This window comes from Sarcophilus harrisii, chromosome 1, assembly GCF_902635505.1.
Source record: "Sarcophilus harrisii chromosome 1, mSarHar1.11, whole genome shotgun sequence".
In the NCBI taxonomy this organism is placed as follows: Eukaryota; Metazoa; Chordata; class Mammalia; order Dasyuromorphia; family Dasyuridae; genus Sarcophilus; species Sarcophilus harrisii.
The window spans coordinates 270,634,127-270,648,458 of NC_045426.1; the positions used below are offsets into that span (position 1 = coordinate 270,634,127).

Here is a 14,332-nt window from a genome sequence, read left to right on the forward strand (position 1 = left end):
CATATTTTGAATCCTCTCATGTTCTGCTGTACACTTAGCAATGTTTTTCTTTTTCCATTTTGTATTTGTTTTTAATAAATAAACAAAAACCCTAATTTACTGGGATTGTGAATAAATCTTTAATTTATTCACACACCTTTTCCAACAGCAGTGAAAGTGCTGATTTTCATCATGATTCTAATAATACCTACTCCTTGAGTCTGAGAGGAGATTTTACTTGCTCTAACTCAGCTGGGAGTAAAAGCTGGAAACCTTTCATTGAGCAAGGCAAGGAAAAAGAGTCTTATAATTCTCTGTCTGACCCTTTGTTCTCCAGTTAGATCTCCCTATGAAGGAGGTTAAAGACAGAGGCAAAAATGTGTTCCCTATTCCCAAGACATACACATTTTACTTTTATCTATTATCTGGCTAATTACTCATCTCAACAGAGCATAAGGCAAAGTGGGAATAAAGTCCTTTCTGGATCAGATTGAACGGTCAGTATACAAAAACAATATATTTTGACAATTCAATATAACTGTTTTTCTTTATAATCCTATATATTTTATTTTATGCATTTTAAAAGATTATTCTGAGAAGAGGCTTATAGACTGCCAAAGGAGTCCAGGACAGAAAAAAAAAATAAAAAGATGAATAAGCCTCACTTAAAATCTTTAAGAGAACACAGACAATTCTCCAAAGTAGCAGCCATGAGGAGTGGAGGATAGACTAGAATTTAGCCTGGATGATATAGACTAAGAAGCTAGAAGGCGTTTCTCTACTTGGAAGGTTGAGTGGTAGAGAACAATAAACAAATAAGTTAGGAGGCAGAGTCAGGGTACTCTGGTCAGTTTGGATGCAGCGGAAGAGATGGAGCATCCAGAGTTGATGGTTGCAGAGTTAAGCAGCAGGAGGGCACAGGGCACTCTGGGGCATAAAGCAGTGAGAAGTCAGGCAGAGAAGCCTTTCCTAGTCATGAGGTAAAGCACACAGCAGTGAAGTCCCTTCCGGCCTCACAACATGAGCTTTCTGAGGAGCTTTCCTTTCACAACAATTTGTGAGTATGTAGAAAACTGTATTCATTTGTAAGGGGGGGGGGGGGGGCAGCAGGATTTCCCCTAGTTATTTCCTTTGCTATTTTGTTCTAATTAAATGTTTTGCTATTTCAATTTATGGTTCTTGCCTGGTCTACAACTCACCAGTTGTACTCAAGGAGTACTTCAGTACTCAAGGAGGGGGCTAAAGCTATTTTTTGTTGCTTGACAGTGAACTCAAGAAATCTGATTTCCAGATTTGTTCTCTAAAAGAGGGAATATTGTTCTATTGCAAGACAAGGTTCCAATGTCCTCTCAGAGGTTAAGAGATTTTTTTCACATCCCTCTCAGAGGTTAAGAAGGATATGAAAAAAATTAAATGGAACAAATAAAAGAATATAATTCACAAATACAATTCAATAAACTACATAGTAAAGGCATGAAATGTAAGAATGAAATCCACTATAGCCAAATATAATACACAAGAGTCCTTTTTTTTTCCTTAGTAACCTGATCTTTACTACTGAATAAAACAGTGAATTACACCTTAATAAGAAACAGAGGCCATTAAACAAACAACAGAGTGTTCTCCAGTTATTATAGGGGCTGTTGCTGTAATAAATCTCTATGGATATCACATTTTCAATGAACAGTTCTTAAAACTGATTTTAATGATTAGCTATATAAAATTAAACACCAAGAACTCTTTCATTACATAGAAACTAAGCCTTGAGGTAATTTTCAATTACATTAGGCCATTTACCCTACAGCATTTCCTTGGATAAAGTTCAATACAGTATTATTTATTTTGTCATTTGGAGAGAAATCACTTTCTAAACTATTCTTACAAGTATAATTTTGCAAAGCTTTTTTTTTTTTTACTATGAAACAGATAAAAGAGAAAAAGCAAATCAAATATCATTCATCTTTGTTTGAGAATATGATGCATTCATCAGGGAATAAACATGTTTATTTTAGCATATTCTCTAAAATAAACATATGTTTATTCCCGGATGAATGCTTTCTCTTTTATTAGGCTGCAAAGCCATTGAATATATTCTACTGCACTCAACAAATATTAATTTGTGACACTTTTCTCAATTTCCTTCCCCAGTTCCAACATATATCAAAAAGCAATATGAATTGGGCCAGAATAACAATATGTATTGAGTTCCAGTGTTCTATATTAGGGTATATATTTCATAGGGGCAGCTAGGTGGCAGAGTGCACTAGCCCTTAAGTCAGGAGAACCTGGGTTCAAATTTGATCTCAGAAACTTAAACACTTTTTAGCTGTGTGACCCTGGGCAAGTCACTTAACCCCAATTGCCTCAGAGGGAAAAAATATAGGATATATTTCATATACCTAAAATGACATCACTTCCTTAAATTACTGTGATATTTAGCATCTATATTATAATAGTACTTGCTAATCCACAAAAGGTTTGCTGGCCAGAAGGACAAACCCTAGGCTTTTTCAATTTAGCATTAATTACATCAGTTAGCAGTCTTCAGTACAGAAAGAGATAAAATGGAATTTTCAATGTGATTTTTAGTAGGATATAGATATGAAAACAACTATACTATATAATAACTGAAGCAAAGCAGAGGATAGCAAATTTGGCCAATGGCCAAATTCAGGTTACTATCTGATTTTAAACAACCCACAAACTAAGAATGTTTTTGTCTTTTTTTTTTTTTAACATCATTTAAAATGGTACTCTCTTTTTCTATGGTTCAATGAGCTATATTAAAATAGTTTTTATAATCATTCTTAGCCTACTGAGCCTTTATGGTCACATAGGCCTTGGCAGGCCTTGCTGACTCCTGAACTAAGGACTTGATTTTCACTGGTAAAATGGAGAGAAATTAAACTCTGCTTTTCTTGCTCAGTAACTTGACAGGAAGATCCATAATGGACTACTATGCAGTATATGGGGGCAACTTGAAGCCAAATCCTATTAACACCAAGAAGTGGAAATCACCAAATTTGGAACAAATGTTTGTCATATAATCACAAAAATCTGTCCACCCTACTGGGGTCAGAAATAAAGTTTATATGGTTAGTTGTAGCTCTTAAAAACAGTCCAATAAAGAACATTATCCCCAAGTTGCAGTTGTATAAATTATAAGGGGCAAAACAATAAAAGCACATGCAAGGATGCTGTGAGCTATTTATATTTATATATTTTGCTAAGTAATTTTGCCATGGAGGATTTTAAAGCACTTTATGGACATCATGCTGGATCATTTTCGGAAATACATTATCCCTCCAAGCCATTGGTAAATCAAATATTAAATTACTCTAGGGCACTAAATGTCAGAGAAAGATAACTAGCAATTCTGGCACTCACCCCTCAACCTACTCCTACCTCCTCCCCCCCCCCCAAAAAAAAAAAAAAAACCATACACACACACACCAAGGGTGAGAAGCAGGAAAAAAATTCCTGAAATGAACTTTTAAAAATGAAGTCAATTGCTTGTTGTACAGGCGAGCCTAAGATGCCCTGAGGCATCTCAGGAAAGGGAGTAAAGTTGGAGGACTGGAGTAGAAAATGATACCATTTGTTGCTTCCTATATTAACTTATTATCCTTGCTGATTACCTGCTGAATTCAGTTGTTTCTAACCTGCTTAAGGAATAACAAGCCTGTCACTGCTCTCTAGATTTTATTGTCCTGAGGCAAAACCTCCTGTCACCTTATTCTTATCACAGATTTGCTCAACAACATACCTGAATGAATAGATCTCTAAAATAGTTATATATCTTGAGATCAGTTTGTTAAATAGTTAATATATCTCTTCTTGAAGCACAAACAAATAGGTCTTTAATATTTCTACTTTCAAGGAAAGCAAACTACCCCTGTTCAGGCTCTTATCACTTTTCACGAGGACAATTATAATAGCCTTCTAACTGGTCTCTTTTCCAATCTGCCCTACACATAGTTATGAAATTGATATTCCTAAAGTATTAATTTGACTTGTCACTGTCCTGCTCAAGAAGTTCTAGTTGCTCCCTCTTGCCTCTATCATTAAAAAAAGAATACAAATTCTAATTGGGCTTTTTTTAACTTTTTCAGAATCTGGCTACAGCAAACCTTTCCAGACTTGCTATACTCTGTATTTCTTCATGCACTATTCTGACTGACTTGCTATTTCTTTTACACGGCATACCATCTCCAATCCCTTGGACTTTATGTAGTCAATTAAAGGCAAAGCAATAAATATTTACTATTTATGGAATTTATTAAACAGAGAATGCACTCCCTCATAATTTCTACTTCACATAATCCCTGGCTTTCTTTAAGGATCAGTTCACTTGTCATTTCCTACAGGAAATCTATCCTGATTCCCATGGCTAGTACCTTCCCAGTGAAATTTCTTTATATTTACTTTGTATGATTTATTTATTCTTTTGGATATATGTTGTTTTCCACCAAAAGAATGTAAGTTATTTGAAAGCAAGGACTATCATTTTTTACCTTTGTAATGCCTAGCATTGTGTCTGGAATATAGTATACACAACTTTTTCAGTTTTTTCCCCATAATTTTAAGTACTTTACCTGGGATCAATCTGTATGGACTTCTTGTTTAGTTGTTCGTACCCAAAGTGGTTTAACACAGTGATTATAACCATAGGAGCTAAAGACTGGGCAGGTTTGGTAAACAAAGCATTGGTCCCAAAAACCATTGAGGAAAGGGGTGATCTGTAATGGATAAGATCAAAATAAAACCATTTCATATTCATCCTGTGCAGACACCTATTCATTGATTTATGGAACCTGACATGGAACTCTTTAAAAACAAATGAATAAAATCAGATGAGCTAACCAAAAGGATGAATACAGTAAATACATACAGTAAACAGGAGTACTTAAACGAACTTATTCTTAAGCAAATAAATATTAATGACAAAAACAAGTTTGGATAAGTATGAGGTATTGATAAATCTGATGGTTCAATGCAAAGAATTACAAAGGGTTTTTTAGCATGATCTTAATATCTTTATTCCTCTTGGATGTGGAGCATGAAGCCACGGGGACACAGGCCTGTTACCTGCTTATCACATTCTTTTTAATAAATTAAAGAGCATCTTACATAATAATGACAATTAACACACTGAAATCATATAAGGTTTGAATTATTTATGAAACCATAGTAACGAAAAATAATAATAAAATTACAGACTCAGCTGTAATAGTGACCAAAGTTAAAAAATTACAGAGAACTGCAACAAGACCCAGTGCTATAACCCTTGTGAAGCAGTCACAAAACTAGTTCAGTGTAATCAGGAATTGTAAGGAGAAGCTAACGACGCATTCTTTGAGTATCTTTGCCAATAAATAGCTTTGATCAATTGAGTGGTGAGTGTGGCTTCTTTCCTTGGCAAAAGAGTTCAAATGAAAACATACAGAGTATGTGTCTCAAATTCATCTATTCCTTTTCAATCTGAAACAATAAGCACACTAGAAATATAAGGGAATCAGAACTTTACATATAGATATTTTAATTTGTGGTTTTCTAAGTCAAAATAATTCTCAGAAATCTCCCCCCCCCCTTTTTTTTAGCATGTATATATATTTTTCCAGTTACAAATTTTTTACATTTGTTTTTAAAACTTTTGAGTTCCAAATTCTTTCTTCCTTCTTTTCCTCTCCCTCCCCAATGAGCATAAAGATTATGTTGTAGGGAGAAAAAAAACCATAGATCTCCAAGCCCCTCACATCCCAAATATTGTTGTCTAGAGGAGAGGGTGGGGAGGAGGAAGGGAGGGAAGAAAAAAATTTTGGAACACAAGTATTTGCAAGGGTGAATGCTGAAAACTAAATAAGTATGTGTTCTGAAAATAAAAAGCTTTTTTAAAAAAAGTATGCTTCAATCTATATTCAGACACAATTAACTCCTTTTCTGGATATGCATATCAGCTGGACTTTTAAAGCAAGTCTGAGTGATAGACAACTTCTTTGCTACAGGTCAAAAAATTTTTTTCTCATAATTTCTAAAATGTCTACTAGGCAATTAACAGCAACAACCATGGACTTTGAATTTTGTTCTTGAAGTGTCACCGAGCAAAAGTTCAATCTCTTCTTTTACAGGAAGAATAATTTGAGTTTTGTGTCAGACATGTACCAGTTGGTAAATGATTTCAAAAGTTTCTGAAAAGTAAATCTTTTTTCACCTTTATTTTCTGGGGAAGGCATTTTTGTTTTTAAGAATACTTTCATTGACACATTGACACATTACAAACAAATTACATTCTTCTCAAACAGCTAACCTAAACTGTACCACTAATGACATCTATCTCTATTTGGATCAGCAATCAGGAAGACCTGAGTATAAATTCTGTCTTGGATATTTACAAGTTGTGTGATCCTTAAAACACATCATAATCTCTCTGAACTCTATAGTTTCCTTGTCTATAAAATGAGGCTAATAACACATTAGATTAAATGTAAAAAACTTGGTATACCCTAAGTTGATATATAAATGTCAGCTAACATTTCTCCCCTTTTGGTTTTTGGTGGTCACAGAAAGGTAAAATCTATCCTTTAATTTTATTATTATAGTACTACAGAGACTTCTTAATATGAGCAGTAATTTGCTATACTGCCCCTAAAAATTGTAAAATCACTTGGGAAAGGAGAGAAAACTACCAATGTTAACATTTGTTTTATATACTGGTCTTACAAGCTCTCTTAAAGTGACAATTTTAAGAGTAATAGAAACTTTTTTTAAAATGGCCACTTTATGGTCTTCCTCATGGACACTATGTGTCTTCAAATAAACAATTACATTTCTCCATCAGCTTTCGCATCCTCAACTGTCAGTTGAGAAGGCTGGAATAAATGGCTCCTGAGTGCTCTTCTAAATCTATGACTGAAGTGTATTTGCAAATAAAAACATAACTGAAATGCAATAAATTTTATAGTCTTGGTCTACACTGTTGACTTTTGCAGTCATTGTTTAAAAGGAACTTACTTCCGTTTGAATTTCAGTACATCTGCATCAATGATGTCAGCCAGAGGAAGATTAAACAAACTAAATGAGGCTTGAACTACTACCCTAGAAAAAAGAAAATATACATGTGAAAATGCTTATTAGAATCATAGGTTTATTTTTTGTTGTTTTTTTTTTAGAAACAAATCAAGTAAATACCAGTAGCTGGTTTAAATTAAAGAAAAAGAAATTGTAGAAGGAATACATCAGGAGGAGTGAGCTAATATATATATATATTTTTTGTCTTATGAATAGGAGACTCCAGAGCCAATATGCAAGAAGGAACTAAAGGAGATCACTCAGGTCACAAAAATCAGACACAGATGTGGTTATCAGGAGTTGTTGACTCGGGCAGACACAAGACTCTATACATACCTGGAGAGTTCTGCACTGATATTCATGCAGTCTTGTAGGTGGGCATATGGTGTTAGATAGATTTATTTTTTAAAAAAAGTTTTATTGATGAGTTATTTTTATATTACAAGCATTTCCAGATCATCCCCATTCCAGAAGAAATATAACAAAGTAAGACAATTAAGTAAAACTAACAACATAAAGACCTTATCTGGAAAAACAGGCAATATCCCACATTTATAATACCACCCTCAACCTCTATTAAAAAAAAAAAAAACAACAAAAATCTATTTTCTCTCCTGAGGGCAGCTAGGTGGTGGGCTTGAAATTAGAAACTCATGTTACTTAGTTCAAATCTGGCCTCAGACACTTACTAGCGGTGTGACTCTGGGTAAGTCACTTTACCCAGTTTGCCTCAGTTTTCCCATCAATAAAATGAGCTGGAGAAGAAAATAGCAATTGCTCTAATATAATATCTTTGCTGAAAAGCCCCCAAAATTATTCATAAAGAATTAAGCACAACTGAACAAATGAACAATAATTTTCTCTCCTCTCTCAGTCCACTGGGGGGAAAAAAGAAAAGAAAAACAAATTCTTTGTAGTACAGCAAAACAAATTCTCTCCTTGGCTATATTTAAAAATACATCTTATTCTATTTTACTCTAAATCTATTCCTCTCTGTCAGGAGATAGAGAGAAAATGTTCTATTATCAGTCCTTTGGAACTATGGATAGTCCTTGTATGGATCGTAGTTTTTATAGCTTTCAAAGTTGCTTATCTTTACACTGTTGTTATTGTATGAAATTCTCCTGGTTCTACTTGTTTCATTCTAAATCTGTTCATAAAATTTCCTCAAAAGTGATTTTTAAAGTTTTTACATTCAAGGGTTCTGATAAAGGCCCTCATTTCAAAATATATAAAGAACTGACTCAAATTTATAAAAATTCAAGCCATTCTACAATTGATAAATGGTCATAAGATATGAACAATTTTCAGATGAAGAAATTGAAACATTTCAATTTATATGAAAAGGTGCTCTAAATCACTATTGATCAGAGAAATGCAAATTAAGACAACTCTGAGGTACCACTACACACACCTCTCAGATTGGCTAAGATGACAGAAAAGATAATGACAAATGTTGGAGGGGATATGGGAAAACTGGGACACTGATATATTGTTGGTAGAGTTGTGAAGTGATCCAACCATTCAGGAAAGTAATTTGGAACTATGCCCAAAGGGCTATCAAACTGTGCACACATTTTGATCCAGCAGTATTTCTACTGGGCCTGTATCTTAAAGAGATCATAAATGAGAGAAAAGGACCCAATGTTTGTGGCAGCCCTTTTTGTAGTGGCAAAAAGCTGGAACCTGAGTGGATACCTATCAGTTGAAGAATGGCTGAATAAGTTGTGGTATATGAATGTTATGGAATATTATTGTTCTATAAAGAAATGATCAGCAGTATGATTTCAGAGAGACCTGGAGAGACTTACATGAATTGATGCTGAGTGAAATGAGCAGAACCAAGAGATCGTTGTGATGATTGTGAGACAGAATCTCAAAATTATTTTAATTTGCATTTCCCTTCTTTCATATTTTTGAAAATATGAAAACAATTGGTAAGAAATACTAAACAATTATTTTCCTTTTGGATAAAAATAAACCTAAACTACTTTTTTATCTTCTTAAGAGACCTCAAGAGTCATTACCAGCTCATTAAATTTGGCTCACAGTGTTGATATAAGCTCTAATTAATAGGATATACCACTGAAAAATGTGAAACTTTTCTCATGGCATAATGAATAAAACAGATAAGGTACAAATAGGGGAAAATAGAATCAATAATGATAAGTAAATAAAAAAAGAAAATAGTCTGAGTTAAAGTATAATAAATTTCTAAAAATTTGCCAATAATTATTCATTATAAACATATTGCTTTAATTCTAAAAATCTATATAAATGATTTTTAGCAAAAATAATCCTTAATTTTATAGGTGAAATAGACAAAAAATATGGAATAATTTGAGAGGAATCTACCCAAACCTCATCATGAGAAATCAATTTCCATCATTCCTTCCAGGTTTTCTTTTTACAACAAAAATATTGTGATATTCTTACTATTAAAAACTTGTAATGTCAAATAATTATAGCTCAGCATATGGAGAATTTCTTCTAAAAGGATATTTGTGTCTTGGTGGTGGGAAAAAATTTTCCATTCTTTTTGGACCTTAAGTTGGTCCTTTATTTGAACTACAAATAATGAATACTTGCAAGGACATCTAAAGGCTCTTGAGATCTCTGTTTATGATTTACAATGATTTGAAGTCATTTTCAGTTACTGTTTCTCTTCAGGTTTAAGGAAACATGAAAACTAACTCAAAGAAAGCTCTTTGTACCCATATGGGAAAGCTTTCTTTCTTTTTTTTGTTTATTTGTTGTTGTTGTTTTGTTTTTTTCCCCTGAGGCAATTGGGGTTAAGTGACTTGCGCAGGCTAGGAAGTGTTAAGTGTCTGAGGTCCCATTTGAACTCAGCTCCTCCTGACTTCAAGGCTGGCTCTATCCACTGCGCCACCTAGCTGCCCCTCTACTTATTTCTTTTAATTTTTTTTCTACTTATTTTTTTCTATCTTATTTACAAACTCAATTATTTCCTCCCCAAATCTAATAAAGCTAAGAGACTAAGGTTATTTCATTAGTTTACATACTATGGTCTAAATATTTAGTGCTTTTGGTTGCTGTAAAAATGTTATTTTAAATATATTTGGCCTTACATTAAAAAGTGCAAAGAAAAAAATCTGTTAGTAACATTTCATCATGAATTAATTTGAAAGAACATTAGTGGCATCATGGATCCAAAGCAGCAGCATAAAAATTCTAAGGATAGAGTTTATGGGGGGGGGGGGAAGTCAGAAAGGTAAAGAAAGAAAATATAAGGAATTAGTTTACTTCAATATTATGTTTAGGACCCTACCTCATACATTTAGCAACGAAAAGCAAAAAGAGCTTATAATCCAACATGTCCTATCTTTGTACAAATCAGCCTCTTGTTTCTCTAAAAAATAAACTCTTCAATAGAAAAATATAGAAGGACTTCAGTCAAAAAACTTTTTCTACCTTGGAAAAGATGAACAAAAAGAGCTAATGCAATTTTCAAAATTTTTTCCTTCTAAATTGGCAAATATTCTGAATCAGGGACATTGTACTTACATGTTAGTTGTGAGATAAAAAGCCAAAATATAATAGTGTTCCTGTCCCAAGACAAACATCACAGTCGCAGCTGCTACTTCTACATAAAAGGAAAATAAAATGACTTTATAGTAACCAAACTTCTTGAGCCAGGAGTGGCTGATGAGCACAAGAAACTAAAACAGAAAGAAAATGATCCTGGGTTAGGAAAGAACAGACTCATAATTCTTATTTATGGCAAGTGAAGTAATAATTCTCATTTAATTGTTATTAGCTATCAATATAATTAAACTTATATAATAGTAAATGGATCATAAAATAAATTAATAACTAATATTAATCTTAAATTATTACCACATGCAATGATTCTCACTTACATAACTGCTTCATAGTTTTGACAATATTTTTCCCAGGGGAGAATTTTCTGCCCAATAATGGCCATCTCAATATATCTATTAGCACACAAGCTGAAGGAGATGCTGTTGACAGTTACAATAAAATGCACATTTATGTAGCTTGTCTGTTAGATAAAGTATTTTAGACACTTCATCTCTCCCAAGTGTGAAGTAGGAGGTGAAAGTATGACTTCCCTGATTTTTTTTTAAACAGATCAAGAGTTAATAATTAAGTGATCTGCCCAAAGTCATAAAAGTGGCAGAGTCAGTACTTAAAAGGATTTCTGAGAACACAATTCAAGCTCTTTCTGTTCCACCAGTGTTGCCAAGTTATACACAGCCAACCTCAAAAACATCCATCAAAGAATGATCATATCCAGCAATTAATGACATGATTTATTGTTTTATTCCTATGAAAATGGTACTCTACAATTTTATTTATATGTAAAAATGAAAATTACCATATAAAAGAAGCCTCTGCTTAAAAAAAAAAAAAAAAGGAAAGGGTAATTATAATATTCATGGTCTAACTGATCCAAATCTAAAGTCATAATCTATATATGAAAACTGAAGGGTATATTTCATGGTCCAATTCTGATAACCTTCCCAGTTTCCAAAATATGTCATTTAATTTAAAAATTGGTAAGTTCCTACTATATAAAGGTCCTTTTATAATGTGAGAAATATAACTTCCAAAATTCAAATGGGATGTAAGTATTACTTCATGATTTCAACTTAACTTTTTATGATGCTTCTTACTGACTGCCCCTCATCCTTTCTCTTTATAAAGGCTCAATTGGGCCAACAACCTTGAACTTGCTGTTATACCTACTTCTATTAATAAAGTCTCAATTATTCTACATTAAATTTTTTTCTACTTTATTTCTATGTCTGATATTTTCTAACAAATAGCTCTTTTGGGGACTTCCTGAATTAGATTATTAATTAATTAATGTAATTCTAAGTATTGGAGTTCTACTGTAATCCAAAGTTTCATGATTCCATTATATTTATCCTTATGCTAATTTTATAAGAACATAGAAGTTTACACTTTTAAACAAATGTGAGAGGGATTTCATAATTTCATAAATACTGAAAGAAATCTTTTCAGATTGCAATGAAGAATGTTACAAAGTGTGAAAGAATTATCCTTCCTTCCCTGAAAACTGTTCACTTTGTACAAATTGGGACTTTTAATTTTTATGTTTATTGAACAGACATTTGAGAGCATTCTGTTGCCATCACAGATCTGGCACATGTCCTCACAGGGGTAGTAAGGATAGTGCTTTTTTGGTTGAACAGAAGATAGAGCAGTGGATATATAAAATTACTATTGTTTTTTCTTCTCTCTTTTACTCACTCACCTCATGAGTATTATTTACCATTAGTGAAAAGTCAACTTGAGAAAATGAAATTCCACAGGCCCAGTACTCTTTATTAAAATCAAGTTACTATTAAAATCCAAACAACTGAATAAAATCCTGTTACTGAAAAAAGCCTAAGTTCTATATACTATATACACCCAATCTGAAAAATAAAAAGAAGTTGTCTATACTTGAAAGTCAATTTAAAGTAAGTCAGTTCAATATTTTGACTGACAGAAATTTGAAGTGCTAAAGTCAGGCTCTTCAGATTAGAACAGAACTTGGATTTAAATGTTCCTGAAATTCAAACAAAGTTTTTCATTCTGAATATACATTATTTATTTATTTATATTTAAATATTTTTGTTTTTATTCTAAATATATATTTATTTTATATCAAATAAAAAGAGCATCTACATATTAAAAGTAGAAAAGAAAAAAATTATCCATAAAACTATGAATCTCTAATTTATGTAGGATCCTTTCCCTTTTAATAAGTATATGAAAAATTCAATATGTAACTTTCAAAGCTGTCCAATTGTATGGATTTTCTTCTGGACTTCCTATTATCTTCTCCTATTAATTTCTAGAAAATTTCTCAATAATTCTTTCTCTTTTTAAGCAACTCTACCAGCAGCTTTCCTCTTCCTTTCTTCCTTCCCATCATTGAAAAATAAGATAGGAAAAAATCTTTGTCACCCACGCACATCATACATGTATAAGCTACACAAATTCAGAATGACTCAATGTGATCATGTATTTCTCATTCTAATGTCCTTAAAATTCAAGAGAAATCTGACCAAAAGATTTTGATATTCCTTTCTTTTATTTTCAAATGAGTTATAAACATTTAATAAATGCAGAAAACAAAGGCGCTTGTGTATATTAAGCTGTTATAGCGCTTTCAGAAACAAACCCTTTATTTTAGTCCATATACACATTAATTGAATAAATGGGGAGATTTCGTCTACATCAGTGATTCATCTCACATACTTTGAAACACCTCATTGCTATCTAGGGTGGGCTCACTCCTTGAAAAGACCAATAACACTGAAATCTACAATCTTGAATTGTGAGCTACCCTAAGTATATGCATTTTCTTCCTTCATAGGTTGCTTTGTCAGCTTCCTTTAAGTGCACTGCCACTCTTTGCTATGATTTATTGAGTGCATGAGGAAAAGAGCTAGCTGAATTTATCTGTGTATTGTGAAAGATTTTTTCTTATGTATTTGCTTTAATACATTAGTACATATATTATTATTATTTATTTTACCAAGTAAACAGTTATATTTAAGATCTAAAAAGTGTGATTATTTGGAATAGCTGATCGTAGAGCTAGAAAACATTTTGGATAGGGGCTCAAAAGCTATAGTAGTAGATAGAGGAAGTCTATTTCCCCTCAACTGGGTCATTTCTAGGACAATAAGAGAGTTTGAGTGTAAATTTAGGGTGATGATGAGCTCTCTCTCTGAAAATTTAGACCCCCAAAGCATGAAAGGAAGTTGGAGGAGCTCCAAATAAAGGAATTGCCCTGTGAACAAAGTATTTAAGCTTTAGCATGTGTGTTAAGTACATTGTTCATAACATTAACTAGCCCATACAAGTGAGGAATCATCCCCACATAGTAACTAAGAGATGAGTTCACAAATCTATACTGCAGATCATTTTCTCTTCAAAACTGTCCAAATTCCATATGAAAATTGCTTATTCATACAAATACACAAAACGTACTGCTTTATTAATTTGTGTTAAAGCAAAGTTCTTTTTCTAATCATATTAATTATCAAAATGTTCACCTCACAAAAATGATAACAGTTCATATTCTGTCAATTAATATATATTTTCTCTATTGTACAAAGATACTTTTTCTACCCTTTCCAACATTAATTACTTTTTGTGAAAAGGGCCTTAAAGAAACAATGTTATTTTATACAAATACTAAAGCTTACGCACTTAATTCATAGGACAATCTTTACTTAGAAACTATTTGTTCTTATTTTATATGCAATTTTAACAAGCTTCA

At 32.6% G+C, this 14,332-nt stretch overlaps 1 protein-coding gene across 5 annotated transcripts in view; it reads right to left on the reverse strand.

Annotated features, from left to right (window-relative positions):
• The window catches only part of LOC100917830 (transmembrane protein 180), a 48,241-nt gene that overhangs the window by 10,846 nt on the left and 23,063 nt on the right, over nucleotides 1-14,332 (reverse strand). For 4 of the 5 annotated variants that reach the window (XM_012542761.3, XM_023497433.2, XM_023497434.2 and 1 more), the window contains exons 4-6: nucleotides 10,573-10,727; nucleotides 6,991-7,074; nucleotides 4,575-4,718 (exon numbers count right to left, since the gene is read on the reverse strand). In XM_012542761.3, the coding sequence (XP_012398215.1) occupies nucleotides 4,575-4,718; nucleotides 6,991-7,074; nucleotides 10,573-10,727 (383 nt within the window). Of the gene's footprint in view, nucleotides 1-4,574; nucleotides 4,719-4,979; nucleotides 5,461-6,990; nucleotides 7,075-10,572; nucleotides 10,728-14,332 lie in introns of those variants that run through there. The other variant, XM_031942016.1, reaches the window with a different exon arrangement.